General features: G+C 42.9%; 1 protein-coding gene across 1 annotated transcript in view; it reads left to right on the plus strand.

Moving 5' to 3' along the window:
* Window positions 1-27,127, plus strand: part of xkr4 (XK related 4) — a 204,055-nt gene that overhangs the window by 132,117 nt on the left and 44,811 nt on the right. The window contains exon 2 of the mRNA XM_078397396.1: window positions 23,830-24,029. Coding sequence (XP_078253522.1) covers window positions 23,830-24,029 — 200 coding nt within the window. The remainder of the gene's footprint in view (window positions 1-23,829; window positions 24,030-27,127) is intronic.

Consider the following 27,127-nt stretch of genomic DNA (forward strand, 5'->3'; position numbering starts at 1 on the left):
AGAAAAAGGAAAGGTGACATTTTGGGTGGGGACCCTTCTTCAGACTAGTGTGTGTAATGAATGTTTACATTGGTACATATAACATATATAAAATGATAATGTTAAAAAAACTTTTTTTAATGAAAAATGCTGACATCACTGCAGAGGATCCTACCTATGGTTCTCTTTAGTTTTCCCTCTTTTCCAAACCAATTAAAGTACCAGCAGTTGCTAATGTGTTCCAGTGTCAACACCTCTTAGTGATCTCCAACTGTGGAACTGAACAACAGTCAATTGAAGGGTGTAATACTCCGAAGGGAGAATAAAGTAATTAACAATCTATAGCTTCAGCGGCAGACAAAAAAGTATGACTTCCCTTTTGATAAGGTTGAAAGAAAAGTGCAATTTTCAATTTTCTTGCATCTAATTTACATTAAGGTTTTCAGCCTCAAGGGATAATGTTGTATTTAACTAGGATTTAGCGAGACAAGAACTGCACGCAAACGGACAAGATTTGTATTCAAGGCAGTGAAATCAGGATTGGTATGCATATCTTCAGGTTTTTTTGGAATATATTTAGGTATCAGTCTTGAATCTGATTATGCATTAAGCACATAACATATTGTTGCTTGCTACCACCACATTAATTCTTAAAAATAGATCTTGTTATTGAGTCGTAGAGCCTTACAGAGCAGAAACAAGGCCTTCGGCCCAACTTGCCCACACCGGCCAACACATCCCATCTACACTAGTCCCACCGGCACTGTGTTTGGCCCATGTCCCTTTAAACCTGTTCTATCCATGTACTCATCTAAATGTTTCATAAACGTTGCGATAGTACCAGTCTCAAATGCCTCCTCCGGCAGCTTGTTCCATACACCCACCACCCTTTGTGTGAAAAAAATTACCCCTCAGGCTCCTATTAAATCTTTCCCCCCCTCACCTTAACCCTATGTGCTCGGTTCTTGATTCCCCTATTCTGAGCAAGAGACTCTGTGCGTCTACCCAATCTACTCCTCTCATGATTTTGTACACATGGTTTTGTACACATGATTTTGTTATGTTGCCTCTCCCTGAGGGGAAGCACCTTACTTCCATGGTAGTTTAATTCTCTCTGAGTTGCAGGCTCTGAAGATTTATTTGTGAGTGCATCCCTTGAGCAAAATAGCAAACAGGAATTTTGCCTTTGAATTGAAAAGTTGATCTGCACCCTAACCAATATATAAGTTATCATATGATTACCCAAATTAATTATAATTATAATTATATACAGACCAAATTAATGGACTGGAATTTATATTTTGGTAATAATATAATAAGTTGGCCATTTTTTTAAAGTGTTAATGCTCCATGAAACCATGGAGTAAATTGCAGGGTTAAGTTTGTTGAGCGCCATGTGTTGAAACAACTCCGTCTGCTCTTGCCTGTAGCTATTAAGATCAAAACTTCTTGTAGTTGAGCCCACCATTTCAGTCGATTACAAAATTATAGATCAATTTGATGCAATTTGAACGCTGGCCGTAAAATAATATTATGGATGAGCTGATGATGACATGATCATCACTTGACTCCCAGATGGGTAGCGCGATGGTGCAATTAGTAGACCCTCTGCCTGACAGCACTGGTGAGTCAGGTTCAATCCTGACCTTGGGTGCTGTCTGTGAAGATTTAGTTTAGTTTAGAGATACAGCATGGAAACAGGAACCAGCCATCCCCGCACATTAACACTATTCTACACACACTAGGTACAATTTTTACATTTACCAAGCCAATTAACCTACAAACCTGTTTGTCTTTGGAGTGTGGGAGGAAACCGAAAATCTCAAAGAAAACCCACGCGGTCACGGGGAGAACGTACAAACACCGTACAGACATCACCCGTAGACGGGATTGAACCCACGTCTCCGGCGCTGCAAGCGCTGTAAGGCAGCAACTCTACTGCTGCGCCACCGTGCCACCCTATTCACCACAGTTTGCAAATTTTCCCCGTGACCATGTGGGTTTCCTCTCGTTGCTCTGATGTCCTTCTAGTCCCAAAGACATACAGGTTGGTAAGTTAATTGCCTGCAATAAATTACTCCTGGTGTGTGGATGAATGGTGGAGTCTGGAGGAAATTGATGAGAATGTGGGGGGAATAAAAAGTGGGATTAATGTAGGAGCAGCCTCAAGGTTGGTCAAGCACAAGCTGTATTCAAGAGAGAGTTAGATATAGCTCTTAGGGCTAACGTAATCAAGGGATGTGGGGAGAAAGCAGGAAAGGGGTACTGATTTTGGATGATCAGCCATGATTGGTGCGGGCTCAAAGGGCTGCATGGCCTACTCCTGCACCTATTTTCTATGTTTCTAAGGTTGGTTGACCAAATGGCCTGTTTCATTGCTGGATCTCTCTATAGTATCATCTATTATTTGGAAGCCAGCAGAAAGATCATTAAACTTGCAGAACTTCAACATGGCAGCCTGAACATCATTGTGAGATTTTAATTATTAGACTTTTGATTATTTTCTGGTGTTCGTTTTGGCATTTAGCACCCAGTTTGTGTTTAAAAGGAAATAACAGCAGAATTCTCTGAATTTCATGATCTATCACTTACGGGGCTTTATATAGTGGGAATGGCCATCAGTTATGTAATTCTAGTCAGAGATTTGTGATCTCTGTGTAACACCCAAGCACTTGAGATATTCTGTGAACAACAAGTGATAGGTGCCAGATGTAGGCAGGGGGTAGGTGCTGAACATTCATCACCATGTACCTTGGTCTTCCTCATCCTCGTTGCCCTGCTATTGACTGATTCAACTGAATTGTATCGCAACCATATCCTCAAATGGTAATGATTTTGGGAAATATATTCGTATTACCAAGACCTTTGTACCTACTAGTTTGGGTTATTTTATTCTCAGAGAAGTAGTAAATGGAGCTAAACAATGTAGTATTATCAGCAGGCCGAGAACGAGAGGACTTAGGTTTAAGGTGAGTGGGGAAAGATTTAATAGTAACCTAAGGGGTAACCTTTTTTGCATAAAGAGTTGTCAGTGTATGGAACAAGCTGCTGGAGGAGGTAGTTAAGGCAGGTACTATCACAACTTTTAAGGAACATTTAGGCAGGTACATGGATAGGATAGATTTACAGGGATATGGGCCAAACTAAGGCAGGGGGGACTAGTATAGATGGGGCATGTTTGCCGGCGTGGGCAATTTGGGCCAAAGGGCCGGTTTCCACAAACTCTATGAGGTCGCATCTCCACAGACTTTTTGATGAAGCAAAGGCTGTTGATTTACAGTTGATGAATATATTGAAGACTAGGATTAAAGGATTTGTGGGCATTGAGTAAATCAAGGAAATTGAAGGAGCAGAGAAGTGTAAGTGGGCAAGTATTTCAGTCAGTCAGACGAGTGTTGAATAATAGAGCAGGCTTGATGACCTGTACGACCTACTTCTGCCACCTTTTCGATTTTCTCAAAGTGGCAATTTGCCAAATAGCTTACCACTCAAATGCATTGTTGAATAGTGTGAATTTGCTGCACTTCATCCACGTGATGTTATTTCAGCAGTAAAGTTGGTGATTATCCATTTCACTGTAAGCGTCTTTTTAGCAACGCAATTAATCTTCATGACTACAGAATAACTTTATAAATTTAGACTCTTCTGATTATAACTTTTAAAATATTTATTATGGTTTATATAACCAGTCTTCTGTCTACAGTTATTGTGTTTTGTGTGTTCTGTCCTGATTTGTCCTTTAATTCAATATTTTAACAAACATTTCATGATTCTTGTTGTTTGCTCCTCTTCTGATTTACAGTAAATTTCTGAGCAAGATCCCATCAAGGATCTGTGACCGAGTGGATCATAATGAATGACTTATTCCCATTGCCAGCTTGCTGCTAACTCTTAATGCAGTATATTGTCTAATTAGATAGAGGAAAAGAAAGAGTAGGAAAGAAGAAAAAATGGATTTGAGGTGAGAGATGAGAATTGAAAGCGAAGACATTTTTTAAAGGGTGATTATTTTTAAAAGATCTGTATTTAAGATCTTTTAAAATAATTTTAAAATTATTTTAAAATCTCTTTAAATGATCCAGAGGACATAGGTTTAAGGAGAGGGGGGAAAGATTTAATAGGAACCGGAGGGGTAACCTTTTAACGTAAAGGGTAGGTGTATGAAACGAGCTGCCAGAGGAGATAGTTGAGGCAGGTATTATCGTAACGTTTAAGAGACATTTTAGATTTTATAGATACAGCGCGGAAACAGGCCCTTCGGCCCACCGGGTCCGCGCCGCCCAGTGATCCCCGCACACTAACACTATCCTACACACACTAGGGACAATTCTTTTTTTACATTTGCCCAGCCAATTAACCTACATACCTGTATGTCTTTGGAGTAGGTACATTGAGACAGGTACATGGATAGGACAGGTTTAGAGGGATATGGGTCAAATGCAGGCAGGTAGGACTAGTGTAGATGGGACATTTAGGCCGATGTGAGCTAGTCATAGAGTCATAGAGTGATACAGTGTGGAAACAGGCCTTTCGGCCCATCTGCGTTATTGCGGACTGACCTAACGATGGCTGCCCAGGCCACTGCTGCCCCGCACCACCTCCCCAACCGCTTACAGCCCCCGTGGCCATGCCACCAAACAGCTCCCATCGCGTCCCGAAGGGCCAATTACAGGCCGTGCTTGCCGCCACCAGTGCGATTGCCGACCCTTCCCTGCACTCCGGCTGCCCATGGGCCACGATCATTGACTCCACCAATCCTCACTTTCCCCTGGCTGCCAACAGGTCGGGGCCGTCAACTCACCTGGATACCAAGGCCAGTTCTGGACCAAGAGTCTGAAAAAGGGTCTCAACCTGAAAAGTCATCTATCCATGTTCTCCAGAGATGCTGCCTGAGCTGCTGAGTTACTCCAGCACTTTACATCCTTTTGTGTATTAACCAGCAACAGCAGTTGCTTATTTCTACTACTTATAAAATGACACTGCCGTACTCAGTTATAGCAGACAATCGGCAATGACGGTCACCATTCTCCCCCCATGGTCCGTTAGAAAGTGGATTTACTGTATTAATACTAGCGTTTTCCCAGAGTAATTTTGACATTGTTTCCATTTTGGAATTAGCAAATAGTTTTCTAAAAGTCTATCCTTACATCAAGCAAGTTACCAGACTTGCAAGTTTCACAGCACACGTACAACAGTCTGGGTCGGCAAGGTGGTGCAGAGGTAGAGTTGCTGCCTCACAGCGCCAGAGACCCGGGTTCGATCCTGACTACGAGTGCTGTCTGTACGGAGTTTGTACGCTCCCCATGTGGCCACGTGGGTTTTCCCCAGGTGTTCCAGTTTCCTCCCACACTCCAAAGGCGTGCAGGTTTGTAGGTTCATTGGCTTGGTATAATTGTAAATTGTCCCTAGTGTGCGTAGGATAGTGCTAGTGCATGGGGACAGTATAGTGTGTGTGGGCCATAGGCCTGTTTCCGCAATGTTTCTCTAAACTAAATTAAACTAAACTAAACAAATGGAAGGGCAACTAATGGTTGCTACAGTTCGATTCCCTTATATCACAATGTGGGCATTTGACTTTGTTTCTGGAACTGTTGCACTATAATGGTGAGAACTAAATTCCACACTGTATCTTTCCGTTTGGTCTACCTTTTGAACATGAATTTATCTTGATATTAATGTATAGTATTATCTGATTTGATTGGAAAGCAGGCAAAATATGAATTTTCACTAGACCTTGGCGTACGTGACAATAATCAACCTAAACCTAGTGCAGCATTTGAAGCACAATCTGAAGATGTTTTTATGATCCTGTCTGCATTAAATCTTCAGGCATAAACTGACCCTGACCATTTGAGTTCACGATACACATTGTGAAGAGTTAATGAGCTGTTATAGATTCTCCATGAATCATTTTGAAACAGCCATCAAAATTCTGTAATTTTCCATATCATTTCTTGTTGGTAATAATAAAATTCTTTATGAGTATCCCTACAATATATTTGATGACTAACATTCACAGTTTAAAGATTTTGCTATTGAGATGAAAACAAGATTGTGAACAGAAAAAAATGTAGTGAGTATACACTTTTATAATCCTACCTGAACTGGTTACAGATTGAGGCCAGATCTGGCGATGAAGCTGATTGCTAACTAACTACATTTTCTTTCTCCCCACTTACTAATTAATATGTTGGTGCTGGTTTGAGGCCATACCTCGATTTCTTGTTCTACCATCTAAGACATGGCAGACACACAGAGAAAGGATGTGGTGCCTTGCAAGCAAAAGCTGAGTTAATTTTCATGATTTTTCTTGCTCTAAATAACCCCTTTGTAACACGTTTCATTTCTCTGAGTTCTTTTTCCACTTCATTTTAGGCAGTTCCTCTGGGTCGAGCATAATTTGCTCTCAACCTTATTCTGAGTGCAAGATGCCTGTGGTGTGAGTTCTTTTAATATGGGATGCTACTGCCAGGGCCTGATTATCATGGTAGCAAAAGTAGCATTTGCTACGGGCCCCACGCTTTCGAGGGCCCCGTGCTAAATGCTTGACATCGGCATCCCACTGAGGGATGCTGTGTTGCGTGCGCCGCTCCCCAAACGCCACGGTTAGAATGTGTTGCCAAAGCCGCGGTTGGAATGTGTTGGCGGCGGGGCTGTGTGGCCCAATGGGCAGCCGGCACGTCACCGCCCAACTGCCCAGTCTCCGGCCCTCTTACTCCACACACCTCCGGCCTCACCCTAACACCTCACTCCTCCAGACCTCTCTGCTTGAATATTGGCCTTGTCTCCCCACACATCCCGGCCCTCTGATTCCTCGCTCATCGGCTCTTTTCTCTCAAGTCCCCAGGCCACTTTCACCACCTGATGACCCCCCCTCTCCCCCATCTCTCCCACTCCTCTGGCCCTCCTTCTCCCTACTCCGGCGCTCTCTCCCTACTCCGGCGCTCTCTCCCTACTCCTCTGGCACTTGCTCCCCCAAATCCTTGCTGCTCACTCTTCCGCTTACCTCCCGCCTGTTCTTTCCCTATCCCTCCGCCTCTCCCTCTCCTTGCTAGGGCCTTCTCTCTCTCTTCACTCATGCTGTCTTCGCACTCTCTCCTCACTCCTCTGGCTCGCTCCTTCTCCCCACTCCACCGAGGAGTACCTTCAGCAACAGACTGGTTCCACCAAGATGCAGTACAGAACACCACAGGAGATCTTTCTTCCCTGTTGCTATCAAACTGTACAACTCCCCCTTCTATCGTGGGGTAGACTGACTCCCCCTCCACAATCTTTTCACATCCGCAATCCTTTCCACGTCACTTTACTTTCATGTTTCATGCATCTTGTGATTAATGACTGTTGGCAGATAAATTTCCCTCCTGGGATAAATAAAGTTCTATCTAAAGGAGTCGATGGAGGGGGCAGTTCTGATGGGGAGAGGGAATTTTTCAGACCTCCTTTCATATCTCAAGAAACCCTTGATGGTATAATTTGGGAGATAGTGCTGGAGGAACAGGAGGAACAGTGGGTTAAGCAGCTGCTGTGTAGGAAATTGGCAGGTAACATTTTGTGTCAGAACCCTTATTCGGACTGTACTTTGTAAGGTGTAATTTGGAAATAGTTCCTGGGTTACTCCAGATTGTTGCAAAAACAATCATACAGTTTTAAAAGTTAAATTGGCAATAATCCCATTGTTCTGGACTTGTCTGAGATTCTGCCAGGATCTAGCTCTAAGAGATATATGTCAGAGACTGGGAACAATGTGATCCTGGTGGTAAGCAATATGTGACCATAGAATCATTTTTATAGACTTAATCATAAACAATTACAGCACAACCTAAAAATTGCTTCTTTTGTTTGCCTCACTGGAGCAAGAATAATGAATCCCTGTTATCAAGACTAAAGCGGGTCAGGCAGCATCTCTGGAGAGAAGGAATGGGGGACCTTTCGGGTTGAGACTCTTCTTCAGACTGATCATCTCGACCCCAAACATCACTCATTCCTTCTCTCCAGAGATGCTGCCTGTCCCACTGAGTTACTCCAGCATTTTGTGTCTATCTTCGATTTAAACCAGCATCTGCAGTTCTTTCCTGCAAATCATGACGAAAGCCTGTTATCAAGACTAATACCTTTGTTATCAAGACTAATACCTCAGTTATTAAGTCTAATACCTCAGTTATCGATTAATAGCTCAGTTATTAAAACTAATACCTCAGTTATCAAGACTAATACCTCAGTTATTAAGACAAATACCTCAGTTATCAAGACTAATACCTCAGTTATCGACTAAAACCTCAGATATCAAAACTGTTATCAAGACTAATACCTCAGTTATTAAGACTAATACCTCAGTTATCAAAACTAATGCCTCTTGAGAAATGGATGCATAGCTCAACAAGGTCATAGTAAAATTTGTAATGGGGTAGAGAATTGTTCTGTGGTCCATAAGTCGACCAGAGTTGCCTGAGTCACCATCTGAGGAATTATTTGAATGCCTTGTGTATTAAGTGACCACAGTGTCTAAACCCAGTCTGCATCACTTTAGAACCTTTTTATGAAAGTCAGCATGGAAGTACCAACATTGGTTGGTACAAAATTTAACATGGAATTCAGTTGTTGGTTTCATTTTTGCTTTCTTCAAAACTGTTGTTTAGTTTAGTTTAGCTTAGAGTTACAGCGTGCAAACAGGCCCTTCGGCCCACCAAGTAAGTCCGCGTCGGCCAACAATCACCCCGTACTCAATTTACAGAAGCCAATTACCCTGCAAACCTGCACGTGTTTGGAATGTGGGAGGAAAGTGGAGCACTGGCAGAAAACCCCCACAGTCGCCGCACAGACAGCACCCATAGTCAGAATCTAATCTCCATCTCTGACGCTATAATGCAGCAACTCTGTGTTGCCCACTTAAAATACAGTTGTGTTATCCTGTCCTGCAAGGTCTTGTAACACAAATCTACATGGGTTTCTGTGAGACCAGGCTGTGGGCTGTTGAGTTCTTTAAATCTCTGTGCACAAGGCTCGAAGGGCCGAATGGCCTACTCCTGCACCTATTATCTATTGTCTAAGTCTGGATAGACATTCATGCAGGCGCTTCTTCGAACGCAGCAGCTTTGCAGTGAGTGTCGGTGGGGGGGGGGTCAAGATTGGCCAGCAGTGTTACCCATGGAGAGGTTTCTGTGCTAACAAGATATCCTAAGATCTAACAAGATTAGTTTTCAGGCGGCACAATGGCGCAGCGGTAGAGTTTCTGCCATACAGCACCAGAGACCCGATTTTGATCCTGACTACGGGTGCTGTCTGTACGGAGTTTGTACATTTTCCCCGTGACCTGCATGGATTTTCTCCGGGAGCTCCAGTTTCCACCCACACTCCAAAGACGTACAGGTTTGTAGGTTAATTGGCTTCTGTAAAAAAATTGTAAATTGTCCCTAGAGTGTAGGATAGCGCTAGTGCACGGGGTTGTCGCTGGTCGGCGCGGACTCAGTGGGCCGAAGGCCCTGTTTCCGCGCTCTATCTCTAAACTCTAAAGTAATTTTTTTTAAATCCACTCATCAGGTGAGTGCCTTGGGCCCAGACAAATGCACAGCACTTGCCCTTAAGGAAGACCGACGACACAGCGGAGGTGCAGAGTGCTCTTGTGCAGATACCCCTACATGCTTATGTTGACCTTCATGTTATGTTCCCCAACTCAATCTTTACATCTATTTCTCAAAGAACCTTAGGAATGATTACGGTGCAAATGACTGTCACACATAGGCGGGGCAGAGCAAGATCATTGTGATCTGCAAAAAGTGAGGTTGTGATAAACTTGTAATTTTTGAGTACGGTGGGCATGGTAGGAGTAGATTGCAGCGTCTATTTTTAGAAATACTCTGTCATTATTGACAGATTGGATGTCAGCATGTCATCAATCTCTTGAAGGCTTGCCTGCATGATTAATGGCAGGTTATCAGAATATGTAATTTTTTCCAGAAAAAAGGCAGCAGGCATTTTTCTTATAAAAGTTTTGAGGAGAGTCAGGGCAAGAACAATTCCCTGCAGGAGGCTGTTATTTATAACCCTTGCTCAGTCACTTTGTGTCAGATATTGAAAGGTATCTGTTGATTCCTCAGAAATGCCCACAAAAGGCAGAGCAGCTTAGTGTACAGAAGAAGGCAGGATATTTTTAGCAACAGACCATCCTTCCGCACAGAGCCACATCCTGCGGAAAGGTTAATGAACATAGCTCCAAACTTAAGATTGCACTGGAAACTCACCTCTGTGTTTTTGGTGATGGCAAACATAAGATCATGTTCAAAAGTGATAGGAGCAGAATTAGGCCAATCGGCCCATCAAGTCTACTCTGCCATTCAATCATGGCTGATCTATCTATCCCTCCTAACCCCAGTCTCCTGCCTTCTCCCCATAACGTCTGACACGCTTGCTAATCTAGAATCACATCAGCTTCAGTGTAGCACAAAACCTGCTTGCTCATGGGCAATGGACAATCAGTTGGGAATCAGGTTAATCTTTTGTATGATGAGGTTATCCAATATCTACTGGATTGTATTGCAATTTTGCTTTTCACTCCCTTATGCTACAAAGATTAGGAAAACACATATATCCTGTTGTAATCTTCCACGATGACCATGTTTTTCAATCTTTAAAAATCGTGAAGTAATATTCTGATGAATTATCTCATCTACTTGGAACATATACTGAAAATTTACACACGACCATATTAGTCAAACAATAAGTTGACTTGAATTTCTTATTGACTAAGTGGTAGCAGAATATTTGAAAGCTTCTCCTTTAAGTGATGTTCACGTGATTTTGTCTTCAAATTCAAAATTGAATTGGATAATTATGAAATATCCTATTGTGGAGTATTGTGATTTCGGTACAAAACTGTCACCTTACAACATTAAGTGGCATAATTACTGATTAAAACAGCTTGTTAGGAAACCAACCAGTCTTTCTTATTACAGGAATAGCGTATATAGTTCGCAGTACCGAGAGATAGATATCTGGAGAAGTGCACACGTTTCTCAGAATACATTCTAGTGACTGAAGTTAGTCTTCTAGGTCTGAAGAAGAGTCTCGGCTCAAAACGTCACCCATCCCTTCTCTCCAGAGATGCTGCCTGTCCCGCTGAGTTACTCCAGCTTTTTGTGTCAATCTTTGGTTTAAACCAGCATCTGCAGTTCCTCCCTACGCATTCTACGAACAGTTGTGTATGTTAGTTCATACAGATATGTGCAAAATGCTCTGCTTGAGTCAGTAGGTTTTCATTGCTGTCCCTGAAGCACTGCATGGGAAATCATGACTGGTCAAAAATTTCAGTTGCTTTGTTTAAATTGTAAATTGCAATCCATTGCTTTGTAGTTTGTTGTGAAACAAATGCTGAGCTCCTTCAAAATTTGTTCAAAATCAAAGATATCGTTTGCAGAGGCATTAAACCATTACTTATTTTCGTCATTTGCCTTGACCTTTTTGTTGCTTCCTATGCCCTTACAGATGCTGACAAGGATACTGATAGTAGTTTGGTAGCTTTCAAGATCCATGTATTTTCTTTATATAAACGAAATAAAATTCTGATAAGATATTCAAACATCCAAGGCATAATAGCACAACAACCTGTCGCTGGATGGGAAACAGACCCCCCAACTTAATGCTTATTTCCCAATCTCTCCCCCAATGTTTCTGGCAGTCCTGAACTTATCCTCATTTCCAACTGCAATGGTAGTCAAACCATCATAGAAAGATACAGCACAGAAACAGGCTATTCGGCCCACCAAGTCCATACCACACATCCACTAATTAGAAACATAGAGACAAAGAAAATAGGTGCAGGAGGAGGTCATTTGGCCCTTCGATCATTCATTGTGATCATGGCTGATCATGCACAATCAGTAACACATGCCTGCCTTCTCCCCATACCCCTTGATTCCGCTAGCCCAAAGAGCTCTATCTAACTCTCTTTTAAATTCATCTAGTGAATTGGCCTCCACTGCCTTTTGTAGCAGAGAATTCCACAAATTCACAACTCTCTGGGTGAAAAAGTTTTTTCTCATCTCAATTTTAAATGGCCTCCCCTTTATTCTTAGACTGTGGCCCCTGGTTCTGGACTCCCCCAACATTGGGAACATTTTTCCTGCATCTAGCTTGTCCAGTCCTTTTATAATTTTATATGTTTCTATAAGATCGCCTTTCATCCTTTTAAATTCCAGTGATTACAAGCCCAGTCATTCCAATCTTTCCTCATATGACAGTCCCACCATCCTGGGGATTAACTTCGTGAATCTCCGTTGCACTTCTTCAATAGCAAGGATGTCCTTCCTCAAATTAGGAGACCAAAACTGCACACAATACTCTAGATGTGGTCTCACGAGGGCCCTGTATAGCTGCAGAAGGACCTCTTTACTCCTGTACTCAAATCCTCTCGTTATGAAGGCCAACATGCCAGTAGCTTTCTTCACTGCCTGCTGTACCTGCATGTTTACTTTCAATGACTGGTCTACTAGGACACCCAGGTCTCGTTGCACTTCCCTTTTTCCTAATCTGACACCATTGAGATAGCACGGTAGCGCAGCGGTAGAGTTGCTGCTTTACAGCGAATGCAGCGCCGGAGACTCAGGTTCGATCCTGACTACGGGTGCTGCCCTGTAAGGAGTTTGTACGTTCTCCCCGTGACCTGCGTGGGTTTTCTCCGAGATCTTCGGTTTCCTCCCACACTCCAAAGACGTACAGGTATGTAGGTTAATTGGCTGGGTAAATGTAAAAATTGTCCCTAGTGGTGCAGGATAGTGTTAATGTACGGGGATCACTGGGCGGCACGGACTTAGAGGGCCGAAAAGGCCTGTTTCCGGCTGTATATATATGATGATGATGTATGAATAATCTGCCTCCTTATTCTTGCCGCCAAAGTGGATAACCTCACATTTATCTACATTATACTGCATCTGCCCACTCACTCAACCTGTCCAAGTCACCCTGCAACCTCTTAGCATCCTCTTCGCTGCCACCCAGCTTTGTGTCATCTGCAAATTTGCTATTGTCACTTGTAATTCCATCATCTAAATCATTAATATATATTGTAAATAGTTGCGACTCCAGCACCGAGCCTCGCGGCACTACACTCACCACTGCCTGCTATTCTGAAGGTTTATTCCTCCTCTTTGTTTCCTGTCTGCCAACCAATTCTCCATCCAGATCAATACCCTACCCCCAATACCATGTGCTCTAATTTTGTCCATTAATCTCCTGTAGGGGACCTTATCAAAGGCTTCCTGAAAGTCCAGATACACTCCATCCACTGGTTCTCCTTCATCCATTTTACTTCAAAAAATTCCAGAAGATCTGTCAAGCAGGATTTCCTCTTCATAAATCCATGCTGACTTGGACCAATCCTTTTACTGCTATCCAAATGTGCCGTTATTACTTCTTTAATCATCGACTCCAGCATCTTCCCCACCACCGATGTCAGGCTAACTGGTCTCTAATTCCCCATTTTCTCTCTCACTCCTTTTTTGAAAAGTGGGATAACATTAGCTACCCTCCAATCCACAGGATCTGATCCTGAATCTATAGAACATTGGAAAATGATCACCAACGTGTCCACGATTTCTAGAGCCACCTCCTTGAGTACCCTGAGATGCAGACCATCAGGCCCTGGGGATTTATCAGCCTTCAGTCTCATCAGTCTACCCAATACTATTTCTCACTTAATGCAAATTTCTTCCAGTTCCTCATTCTCCCTAGATCCTCTGTCCTCTAGTACATCTGGGAGATTGTTTGTGTCTTCCTTAGTGAAGACAGAACCAAAGTACCTGTTCAACTCTTCTGCCATTTCCTTGTTCCCCATAATAATTTCACCTGTTTCTGCCTTCAAGGGACCCACATTTGTCTTTACTAATCTTTTTCTCTTAACATACCTAAAGAAGCTTTTACCATCCTTTATATTCTTGGCGAGCTTACCTTCGTACTTCATCTTTTCACCCTGTATTACCCTTTTTGTTACCTTCTAATGTCCTTTGAAAGTTTCCCGATCCTCTGGCTTCCCGCTACTCTTTGCTATGTTTTACACCTTTTCTTTTAGTTTTATACCGTCCCTAACTTCCCTTGTCAGCCACGGTTGCCTCTTACTCCCCTTAGAATCTTTCTTCCTCTTTGGAATAAAATGATCCGGCATCTTCTGGATTATGCCCAGAAATTCCTGCCATTGCAATTCCACCATCATTCCTGCTAGGATCCTTTTCCAGTCGACCTTGGCCAGCTCCTCTCTCATGCCTTCATAGTCCCCTTTGTTCAACTGCAACACTAACACTTCTCCCTCTCAAATTGCAGATTAAAACTAATCATATTATGGTCACTACCACTAAACAGTTCCTTTACCTTGAGTTCCCTTATTAAATCTGGTTCATTAGACAAAACTAAATGCAGAATTGCCTTCTCTGTGGTAGGCTCCAATACAAGCTACTCTAAGAATCCAGATTTGGAGGCACTCTACAAACTCTCTTTCTTGGGGTCCAGAACCAACCTGATTTTTCCAGTCTACCTGCATATTGAAATATCCCATAACCACAGTGGCATTACCTTTCTTACATGCCGATTGTAACGCCTGCTGCAACGTGCACCTTATATCCAGGCTGCTGTTTGGGTGCCTATAGGTAACTCCCATTTGGCTCTTCTTACCTTTACAATTCCTCAATTCTATCCACAGCGACTCTACATCATCAGTCCCTTTGTCACCACTCGCAAGGGACTGAATTTCATCCCTCACCAACAGAGCTACTCCACCTCCTCTGCCCACCTGCCTGTCTTTTCTACAGGATGTATAACGAATATTCAGTTCCCAGCCCAGATCCTCCTGCAGCCACAATGTCCCCACAATGTCATATCTACCAATCTCTAACTGAGCCTCAATCTCATCCACTTTACTTCTTATACTTCACACATTCATATATAATACTTTTTATCCATTACTCACCTCACCTTTCACATCGATTCCTATTTCACTTGGCTATACTCTCCTATCCCTTCGTGAGCTTTCTGTCCTGTTAATTCTGGTGTCTTTCTTAACTTTTCCTATACTCTCTTTCCCTTAAACTCCATCCTTGTATTTCCAATTTGTCCAATTAACACTAATCATACTTTAATCTGATTTTCTATTCTACCCACATTTTATAAGGTCATAAGATCATGTGATAGGAGTTGAATTAGGCTATTCAGCCTTCTCCCCATAACCTCTGACACCTGTAGTAATCAAGAATCTATCTATCTCTGCCTTAAAAATATCGACTGACTTGGCCTCCACGGCATTCTGTGGCAAAGAATTCCACAGGTTCACCACCTCACAAATACAGACTAACTCAGATTTCATCATCTCACTTCAAATTCTATCACACACCTGTAGACCAAGGGCAATTTGTAGTGGCGAATTAAACTACCAATCCGTATGTATTTGGAATGCAAGAGGAAGTAGAGAACACAGAGGAAATCTGTGCAGTCACAGGGATTCTGCAGACTTCATACAGACAGCAGGAAAGTCAGAATTGAAGCCAGCTACCAGCTGTAGCTCTGTGCCATCTATCACCCTAGCCCTTCCTACAACTCCACGGTGCAAATGAATCAACAACCTCTGAGGCCTTCCCTACCTCCTAGCCACAAGCCCGTTGAGGTCAGTGGGCAACCTCCTAAGCCTGGCCTTGGGAGAAGACACTGAGTGGCATGTTTGGAATCAACGTGCAACGGTCGGTTGGTTGGGACTAAGATCTCGGACTTCAGATAGACAGGATGGTCACAGTCCCACCAAATTAATGACCTTTCAGTACATACGATAAGGTGCATTGGTATTTACAGACAAGATAACTACAAGTGTGTGTCTGTAGAGATTACTTTGACCAGCAGGGGATCTCTGGTAAGGACAGAGCAGGACGTATAAAACATATTTGGCCATTTGTACACATTGTCCCATCAGGCAGACAATGTTTGAGGAACATTGACTCAATTTTGATGGTGTGCACAAATAAAGAACACGAGACACAGAAGGTATCAGCCACACAGCTCCATGTACACACTTCCCCATTCATTCCAATGGTGGCCAGTCTTCTCCTTGATTCCTGTACTAACTACAGATCCCTTGATTCCCTTAAATACACTCAGCAATTAAGCTTCCTGGATAGAGAATGATAAAAATGCACTACCTTTCAGATTTTATTTCCTCTCAGTACTGAGATTGTAACAGCTGGATCTGCACACAGTCACAAAGGGAATCATTATCCCAGCAATAATCTTGCCAGGCTCGTTAATAATTTTGATTACTTTATGAGATCACTTCTTATTCTTCTGTACACCAGGCGTATCAGCTCAATCATCCCTCACAGAACAGTAGCCTCCAACCGAATTTGTAAATCTTTGCTGCACTCTTTTGCAAGAATATCCTTCGTGTAGGAAGTCCAGACCAGTTCCCGTCTAACCACAGCAACATAACTGTAGTAAAGTATCTTTACTCTTGCCCCCTGATCCTTTTGCAATAAAGGCAAACGTCCATTTCCCATTCCTAACTTCCTAAAAGTTAAGTATCCTGGATTATTTAATGTCTCCCCTTTGTCAGTTTGCAACAATGTCTCAATACAGAATATTAAATCACTTCTATTTACTTTCATCAGTCCCATCCGTTTCTCTTGTTCCGAATTTTGCTATGAATGCTATGTGCATTCAGATAAAGAGCCGATAGGGGGGTTTTTTCCCCAATTTTCCCATCTCTGACTCTCATTGGAGATATACTCTTTGTTAAAATATACATGAAAGACCGAACAATGTGGTGTTCACTTCGCAAGTATTAGAGAAAAAAAATAACACATGATGTGGGATAAGGTGCACACCTTCTCATATATTGTTATATCATTACGATTCAAGTGCTTTGGTTTTAACAGCATAAAACACAGACAATTAACCTGATGTAGTAGTAGATTGAAAGGTGTAAAATGGGCAATCACTGGTGATATAAAGACCAAATAAAGTGTGTCACACAGTGGAAGAACTTGGTTTATGCCCCTGGCTATCATTAAACTAAGTTTTGTTAAAAAATATTAGCCAATTTTATTGTTTAATTATCGTTTTATCCTTTCTCCCCTGCTGGATATAGTGTCTTTAAAAAAAATAGGAACATTTAAATTTATCATGTGAACCATTTCATGTGATCAAAATGTCAGCATTTTGCGGAATGAAATCACTTGTAACCCTCTACCCCTCTGCTTTCCATCGTACCCTGTTCTATGTCACCATGAAGCTTGGGCTGGATAACCGGGCTGGATGACACTGAGGTCAGTTTTGTGCACTTGTGTCCGTTTCTAGAATTGGTGATTAAAGTCTAAACAGGAATATCAATTCCGGGTGTTTTAGCTTTGATTTCTGCAATCTGGAACAAGAATAATTAATTGAACCATAGAAAAGGACTGGATCTCACTGCTACGTGTGATTATAAACTGCTTCACACCCATTCAAACATTGGAGTGTTCTCCATTCCATTTTTAAATCACAAATGGATTTCCCATGGCACTGTTTGTGTTGCAAATATTCAATTTTATAAGCATAGGAGTGTTATGCTGGCAAAATGTGCAACTGTGTGTAATTAACCTTTCTTTGGAATGAAAAGTGGTCTAATTACCAATTATTTTTTTTTACTGATACCTGTGTCTCTCACACAGGGCATGAATTCCCCATCTCTTCACTGTGCCATCTAGAATTAACAAAAAATAGAAACATCACTTGGGGGTGGCATGGTGACACAGCAGTAGAGTTGCTGCCTTGGAGACCTGGGTTGGAGACCTCGAGACCTGGGTTCGATCCTCACTATGGCTGCTGTCAGTGCAGAGTTTTTATGTTCTCCCTGTGACCACGTGGGTTTTCTTCGAGTGCACTGGTTTCCTCCCACATCCCAAAGACCTACAGGTTTGCAGGTTATTTGGCTTCTGTAAATTGCCCCTGGTGTGTAGGATGGGTGATCATTGGTCAGCACGGACTCGGTGGACTAAACTATCACCGTCAAGCCAATATCATCCTCGTCTTCCTGTCCCATCATCCCACACCAGTTTCTTTTGTTCCACCAGCAACTACTTGGCACTTCCGAGCTATCCTCCATGACAGATGGCAGGGTTACCAGGGAAACTGCTTGCAGTGTAGGTGTCTCCCTCCTACAGTAGACCAATGCCATCTCATTCGCATGCGATATCATACTTAAGTGTATAATGAAGATTACTGTCATGTAATAGTTTCCTGCAGTATTAATTTGATGTTGAAATTTGTCGTTAATTCATCAATAACTGACCATGTGAAAATGTAAGGTTCTAAAATCCTGCAGTACTTTCAGTTGACCTGTCAGTTAAGGCTCCATATTATACCCTGGTATCCAGCCAGTGCACTTGTATTACTGAAATCAGAACAGACAGGCTGCTAAGGTCATGGCTGCACTTAGGTTACACCGAACAGCTCTGCAAGAGCAGCATCTCCCCTCCCATGATGTTACTGAATGCCAGAGCAAGCTCAAGGGTCCATGTGGCCTATACATGCTCCACATTTGGAACAGTCATATGTTCTTTGAACTGGCTTCCTGATAGAGCATAGAACAGTAAAGAGCAAAAACAGGCCCTTCGATCCACAAAGTCTCTGCTGCACATGATGCCAAGAACATCGCTTATCAACAAAAGGACACAAAGTGCAGGAGTAACTCAGCAGATTAGGCAGCATCTCTGGGGAACAAAGATAGGTGATGTTTCAGGTCTAAACCATTCTTCAGACTGATTGTGGGGGGGCGGGGAGAGGAAAACTACCTTCACATAACACATATTCCTCAATTTCCTGCATACCCATATGCCTATCTAAAGACCTTTTAAATGCCACTAACGTATCTGCCTCAATGACCACTTCTGGCAGCACGTTCCAGGATTCACTACCCTCTGGGTAAAATCTTGCCCTGCACATCTCCTTTAAACTATGCCCCTCTAGTATTTGATATTTCCATCCTGGGATAATATATTCTGACTGTCTACCCTATCTATGCCAATTATAATTTTATATATTTCTAGCATGTCACGCAACCTCCGATATTCCAGAGTAAATAATCCAAGTCTGTCCAACCTCTCCCTATAGCTAATATGTCCTAAGCCAGGCATCATTCTGGTAAAACTCCTCTGCACCATTTCCAAAGCCTCCACGTCCTTCATATAAATGGGTGACCAGAACTGCATGCAATACTCCAAATGTGGCCTAAAGTCCTAATCCAAGACGTTTTTTTTTTTAGGGAGAACAGCTAGGAATTATTCAAACCTAAAATGATAAAAGATGAACCAAGCCATGCTAGGGAAACAGCAAGAACCTGTATTCGCCAGAAGGTTACTGATTATATTTATAAACTCAGATGTACTTGCCGGTAGGAGGAGTTGCCGTAGCACAAGTGTTATTTGTATAGCTATGCCATCTGCTTAGGGATATTTGCAAAGATCACCATTTCCTCCAACAGTGTGCCTTTGCTTCCCCCCAGGCCAGCACAGGGTTAATGTGTGTTGGTCACAGAGCTAAAGAACAGATGATCAATCAGCATGAACAGCAATTTCACCTCTTTTCTGACTAAATAATAGTTGAGTAAATCAAGATTGACCCCATAGTTTGATGAGATTTAAAATTTGAAAAGATACATCACTCATTTTTTGGATAATTTTTTCACTTATCCATTTGTTTTCATGTTCCTGCAAATATTTTACATGCAACTTTTTTGAAAGCTTCTTATATAAATTTAGAAGTGTTTAACTGTAAGATGGTTGAGTAACATGATTTAGCATCCTCAAAATATTAAATGTGTTCACGTAGTGATGCCTTTTCAAAGGGAAATTGCATAGTAATATCGCTGGCATAATGTCGCCGTCAGTTACTCTGTTTCACGTGTGCAGTGAGGCTTGGAAATGTGAGACAGGCATTTGGCTGTTGTCTGAGTTTTGATCACTGACAATGCTGTCAACTGCTCTTCCTGCCTGCAATAATATAAGAGGGATAAAACTGAAAACACTGGTTTACTTTCAAAGCAAGACTAGATGACAAAGGGAGCCTGGAATAGGAACTGGATTACACAAGGCCTTCCGTTAATTGGGTCTTGATTTCCCACAGTCATTCCAGGCATGTATATTCAAGGATGACCAGGGAAACATTTTCCAAAAGAAGGTGATGCGAGTAATTTCCAAGTTGGAGTCCACTTCATTTCAGTTCCCTTGTACTTTGTGCAAGTGTTCTTGAATGGATATCTCTCTCCCTTTCCCCATGTAGCAGCTGTAAGAGCCTGCCCATTGAGATCCATAGCATCCTATCCACAGCATTAACCCAGTGCCCCTGTTGCCAGGCACTGTCATGGAGAGAAAATGTCAAGGAGTTGCAAACAGGAGGAAATGTTTTTCCACCTATTTCATATAACAGTTCGACCCGTGTAAACAAAAACATCAAAATGGCCTTACTCCAATTTCTTCTTCTGTACCTGCTTAAAATAAAGACAGAGAATGCTGGAAATAATGAACAGGTCGGGTAATATCAATGGAAAGAGAAGCAGAGCTAACGTTTCAGGTCAATGACCTTTCATCTGAATTGCTTCATCAAATTCTGATCTGCATTTTTTTGGCTGTTGCTATTTTCTGACCAGCAACCTTTTTGTACCAAAAAAGAATGAAAGATTTTCAATTTTATGTCACTTTGTCTAATCCACTTTCAGTTGGGTCCATGAGGCACTGGTGCACCACTACTCACCTCTCCATCCCCCTCTTTTTTAATCACATCCTCAGACACATACGTAATTAGTCACAAAATCCTGGAGTAACACAGCGGGTCAGGCAATATCAATGCTCCTGACCCATGAGTTACTCAAGCATTTTGAATCTACCTTTGGAATAAACCAGCATCTGCAGTTCCTTGTTATCACATACATAATTATATATACAGTAAAGCCTCATTTTTATGGACCTCTTTATAACGGATTTTGGTTTTAGCGGACAGACCTACTTACATTCACCGATAGGCCAGGCTGCCACACCACCTCCCCAACCACTTCCAGGCCTGGGTGCCAACACTACACCAGGCCCACACCACCTCCCCAACCACTTCCAGGCCTGGGTGCCAACACTACATCAGGCCCACACCACCTCCCCAACCACTTCCAGGCCTGGGTGCCAACACTACACCAGGCCCACACCACCTCCCCAACCACTTCCAGGCCTGGGTGCCAACACTACATCAGGCCCACACCACCTCCCCAACCACTTCTAACCCGAACTGCCGACGCCAACCCGGCCCACACCACTTTCACGGCTGCTTCCTTAGGGACCTTTGGGACTGAAGGCAGATAAATCCTCAGGGCCTGATGGTCTGCATCCCAGAGTACTCAAGGAGGGGCCCTAGAAATCGTGGATGCATTGGTGATAATTTTCGAATGTTCTTTCGAGTCTGGATCAGTTCCTGTGGACTGGAGGGTAGCCAGTGTAACCCTACTTTTTAAGAAAGGAGGGAGGGAGAAGACAGGGAATTATAGACCAGTTGACCTTACATCAGGAGTGGGCAAGATGCTTGAGTCGATTGTTAAAGATGTCATAGCAGTGCATTTGGAAAGCAGTGACAGGATCAGTCAATCAGCATGGATTTATAAAGGGGAAAGCATGCTTGACTAATCTTCTGGAATTGTTTTGAGGATGTAACAATTTTTTGAGGGTGGATAAGGGAGAGCCAGTGGATATGGTGTATCTGGACTTTCAGAAAGCTTTTGACAAGGTCCCACACAAGAGATTAGTGTGCAACATTAGAGCACATCAAATTGGGGGTAAGGTATTGACATAGATAGTGGTTGGCAAACAGGAAGCAAAGAGTAGGAATTAACGGGTCCTTTTCAGAATGGCAGGCAGTGACTAGTGGGGTGCCACCAGGCTCAGTGCTGGGACCCCAGTTATTTTGCAATATATATTAACGATTTAGACGAGGGAATTAAATGTGAATCTCTAAGTTTGCAGATAACACAAAGCTGTGTGAGCTGCGATGAGGATGCTTTGAGGCTGCAGGGTGATTTGGATAGGTTGGGTGAGTAGGCAGATGCATGGCAGATGCAGTATAATGTGAATAAATGTGAGGTTATCCACTTTGGTGGCAAGAACAGGAAGGCAAATTATTATCTGAATGATGTCAGATTAGGAAAAGGGGATGTAAAACGAGACCTGGGTGTGCTTGTACATCAGTCACTGAAAGTAAGCATGCAGATGCAGCAGGCAGTGAAGAAAGCTAATGGCATGTTGGCCTTCATTGTGAGAGGATTTAAGTTTCGGAGCAAGGAGGTCCTACTGCAGTTGTACAGGTGCCCTGTTGAGACTGCACCTGGAGTATTGTGTGCAATTGTGGTCTCCTAATTTGAGGAAGGACATTATTGCTATTGAGAGAGTGCAGCGTAGGTCACCAGGTTAATTCCCGGGATGGCAAGACTGACATATGATGAAAGAACGGGTCACTGGAATTTAGAAGGATGAGAGAGGATCTTTTAGTAAAACATAAAATTCTTAAAGGATTGGACAGGCTAGATGCAGGAAAAATGTTCTGGATGTTGGGGGAGTCCAGAACCAGAGGTCACAGTTTAAGAATAAGGGGTAGGCCATTTAGGACTGAGATGAGGAAAAACTTCTTCATCCAGAGAGTTGTGAATGTGTGGAATTCTCTGCCACAGAAGGCAGAGGAGGCCAATTCACTGGATGTTTTCAAGAGAGAGTTAAATTTAGCTCTAAGGGATAAAGGAATCAAGGAATATGGGGAACAAGCAGGAACGGGGTACTGATTTTAGATGATCAGCCATGATCATAATGAATGGCGGTGCTGGCTCAAAGGGCCGAATGGCCTACTCCTGCACCTATTTTTCTATGTTTCTATGCTTCCAGGCCGGGCTGCCGACACCACCCCGACCACTACTAACCCAGGCTGCCTACACCACCCCGGCCCACACCACTTCCAACCCAGACTGCTGACAACATCCCAGCCCGCACCACCTTCCCAGCTGCTTCCAGGCCGTGCAGCCGACACCAGCCCGCACCACCTCCCCGACCACTTCCAACCCAGACTGCCGACAACATCCCGGCCCACACCAGCTTCCCAGCCGCTTCCAACCAGGACTGCTGACAACATCCCAGCCCACACCACCTCCCCAACAACCTCCAACCGGGACTGCTGACACTACCCCATGCCCGCATCACCTTCCCAGCCACTTCCAACCAGGATTGCTGACAACATCCCGGCCCACACCACCTTCCAGGCCAGGCTGCCATCACAAGCCTGCACCACCTCTCCGGCTGCTTCCAGACCGAGCTGCAAACTCCACTGCTGGCCTGCAGCGCTTCCTTAGCTGCTTCCAAGCCGCCCCTGTCGTCACCGTCACCGCCACCGCCGACCATTACCTGCACTCCAGCCGGCAGTGCCTCCACCTGTCTTTGCCTCAACTCACCTAGATTACAGGCCCACTTCCAGGCCGAGAGTGTGAAGAAGGGTGACACAAAATGCTGGAGTGACTCAGCGAGTCGGGTCGGAACCCTTATCTCGACTCGAGAAGTCACTTTATGTTCTCTAGAGATGCTGTCTGACCTGCTGAGTTACTCCAGTACTTTGTGTCCATTTGTGTATTAACCAGCATCCACAGTTCCTTATTTCTTCTGAACATACAATGATAATACCTTACTCAGTTAAAGCGGACATCGACAATAACGGACACCATACTTCCCCCCCACCCCATATGGTCCATTATAACATGGGTTCACTGTATTAGGTTGTGTCTTTAATCAGTCTAATTTGCGTAACTATCTTTAACACTTTTACCTTTTTCTTCAGATATCTGCGCACCATATATCTTGGTATCAGAAGCCGGCAGAGTGGGGAGCTTGACCGCTGGCGCTTTTACTGGAACATGGTGTATGAGTATGCGGATGTAAGTATGTTACATCTGCTGGCAACGTTTTTGGAAAGTGCTCCACAGCTTGTGCTGCAGCTGTGCATTGTGATTCAGAGTCATCGCTTAGAAGCACTTCAAGGTAAGAAATGATCCATATGCTGAAAATGTGATTAAAACCCAAGTTTTCCATGCCTGTGGTATATAAAATTATGTTGTAATAGCAACACAGGCCATTTGTGTTAGTGTGGAACTATACTTCCAAAATTATGGAAGCAAAAAATTCCACTCCAGCATTGATATTAATCAGATGTCCCACCTTCTTACATTTTCCTTTATTCCACTTTATCTCTACTACAATACAATACAATATAATAAAATATATCTTTATTGTCATTGTACAGAGGTACAACGAGATTGGGAATGCGCCTCCCATACGATGCAATAATTTAATTAGCTAGTCAGTATTAATTTAAACAACAACAACCCAACAAAACAAATTGTAACAGTGTTAAGACAGAATAAAGTGCAAGTAGATCTGTGCCGGATCACTGTGCGATGTGACCATCCGGCTCAGCAGGACCAGTTCATAGCAGCCATGGCCCTGAGGATGAAGCTGTTCCTGAATCTGGAGGTGCGGGCGTAGAAGGCCTTGTATCGTCTGCCCGGTGGAAGGAGTTCGAACAGACTGTTGCAGGGGTGTGAAGAGTCTTTGTGGATGCTGGTGGCTTTTCTGAGGTATCGTGTGTTGTAGATGCCCTCCAAGGCTGGTAGCTGTGTTCCGATGGTCCTCTGAGCTCTATGGACTACCCGCTGAAGAGCTTTCCTTTCTGCCTCCGTGCAGCTGAGGTACCACACAGGGATGCCATGTGTTAGGATGCTCTCTATGGTGCAGCGGTAGAATGTCGTCAGCAGCTGTTGGAGTAGACCAGACTTCTTCAGTGTTCTTAGGTAGAACAGTCGTTGCTGTATATCAGAGCTGTTACCCCTAAGATGAAGTGGTAATCCTCCTTTTGCTTGCAACTGAGGAGGGAGGGGATTTTTTACTCTTTCTCATGAAAAATTATGGAAGCAAACAATGGATTAACTTCCTTTTAAAATCTCCGGTTCAGTAACAATTTCTTGTCATGCATGTTAAAACTTCCTTGCAGTCCTCAAATCTATCCTTGGGGAAACTTTTCGTCTCATTCTCATTCTTTTCCGGTGAAGGGTAACTACAGAAATAAGATAAACACCACCTTGCAATACTTGAATTTTAGTTGCCGTTATCTTTATCCAAAATATGTCTGATTTATTAACTAGAACCTGGCCCTTGTCTGACTGTATTCTATTGAGTGTCAAAATACATCTTTGTCACACACACCGTGAGGTATAACGAAGCAGAAAAGATTTATATTGCAGGTGAATCAATGCCATATTATTACAAACTGAAACCATCAGGATTACGTTTGGACACAAAGTGATCCTTTCATCTCCCATCTCCAGTTGATCAAGGATTAGCAATGAAATTCATTACCAACTTTATCCGACTGCCCCTTTCCTTGCCCTGTCACTAATCTGCTGAACTCCCCTCTGAGAACCATCGTCTTTGTCTGCAAATGCGAAAATGAACAAGATTTGCAGTTTATTTTGGATACTGGCATGGATTTAAAATTCTGCACTTGTAACAGAGGGCAAGTTTGCTTTGGTGCAACAAAACCATAATCCCAAGCTTTGTAGGATTGTTTTACATTATACCGCACTGCCATAACGCATGGCAAATTTCTAACCCCCACCCATTTATTCAGCACATCTGCAGCAGTACCTCTTGTTCTTTGTGCTGTTTCCGTATTGTGACTGCAGTGTACTGCTAGTGGTGATGTAATCATTTGGAAGAAGCTGAGTAGCTAAAAATAGACCATTACCACCACATTTCATCCTCAAGTGCCAGGGCTCAGCTTTGAATGCGAATGCTTAGTTTTGATTCAATCCAATCAAGCCAATGTAGCCTGGGTCACCTCAGATTTTTGACCTAGATCTGAAGACTACAGTGTGATTGCGGATAATTGTTTTGTCAATTCTGAGGGTTTATAAATATTGATGACAGTGGCAAATACCCAGTTCTTTTGCTTGAAAAGCTCCTAATGACAACAGTTTCAATTGCAGAGTGAGGCATTTGAAATGATAAATCACAAACTACAAGCATACAAGGCTGAATGAGAAATTAGACTGGGGCTTTCATCATTACAGCTGTTCAAGGTGCAGATGTTTCTGAAATTGCAGTAATGGCTATTTCAAAATCATTTTTCAGGATCATTAAAAATGAGAACAGTTTTGCCACGGCTGAAATGTCATTCTGGAAAGGTTCCATATTCCTTAATTTATGAGAACTGATTTCTTCTGTATTTATGCACCAATGCTAATTTGCAGACATTTCATAATGTCCCTCCGATAAAGACAGACAAGCAGGCAGGTGATGTATGAGGGTTCTCACCGTGTACTTGAGATGCTTACAACAAAACCGTCCATGACAAAGATCATTTATTTTAACAGGTGGATATTCCATAAAGTAAATAAAAGTCTATACAAAGTTCTGGACATTTTAATTATCTAAAATGTCAGTGAGAATTTATTTCCCCAGGCATTTAAGGCAATTAATACTAGGGTTTCAGCATTTAACCCTGACCTGCATTCCTTTGATTCTCCCAGAAGATCATAAAGGTTTTGGATAAACTGGGTAATGTTACACTGTGATCCAGAAGGGATTGCAGATGAGTGAAACTGACTAAATGATTTTTTTCCCATCTGTCATCTTTGCAGAACCATATTCGTCCCAGTCCCCTGAGCATCATAAGCACTAATCTACTGTACCTGTAACCTATGTTATGAAACTATGCACCCTGATATTCCATCCTTAATTAGGCAGCGCAGTGGCATTGCTGGTATAGCTCCTATCCCACAGCACCGGAGACCCGGGTTCGATCCTCACCTTGGCCATGGTCTGTGTGGAGTGACCGCATGGTTTCCTCCAGGTGCTCTGGTTTCCACCCATGTCCCAAAGACGTGCGGGTTTGTAGTTTAATTGACCTCTGCAAATTGCCCCTAGTGTAGAGAGTGGTTGAGAAAGTGGGATAACTTGGAACTAATGTGAACGGATGGTCAGCATGGACACAGCTGGCTGAAGGGCCTGTTTCAATGCCGTATCTCTAAACTAACTGAAATAACCCTGCTATATTTATGCCAATGAAAAGACTTTGCACC

Source organism: Rhinoraja longicauda, chromosome 4 (genome assembly GCF_053455715.1).
Source record: "Rhinoraja longicauda isolate Sanriku21f chromosome 4, sRhiLon1.1, whole genome shotgun sequence".
Lineage (NCBI taxonomy): Eukaryota > Metazoa > Chordata > Chondrichthyes > Rajiformes > Arhynchobatidae > Rhinoraja > Rhinoraja longicauda.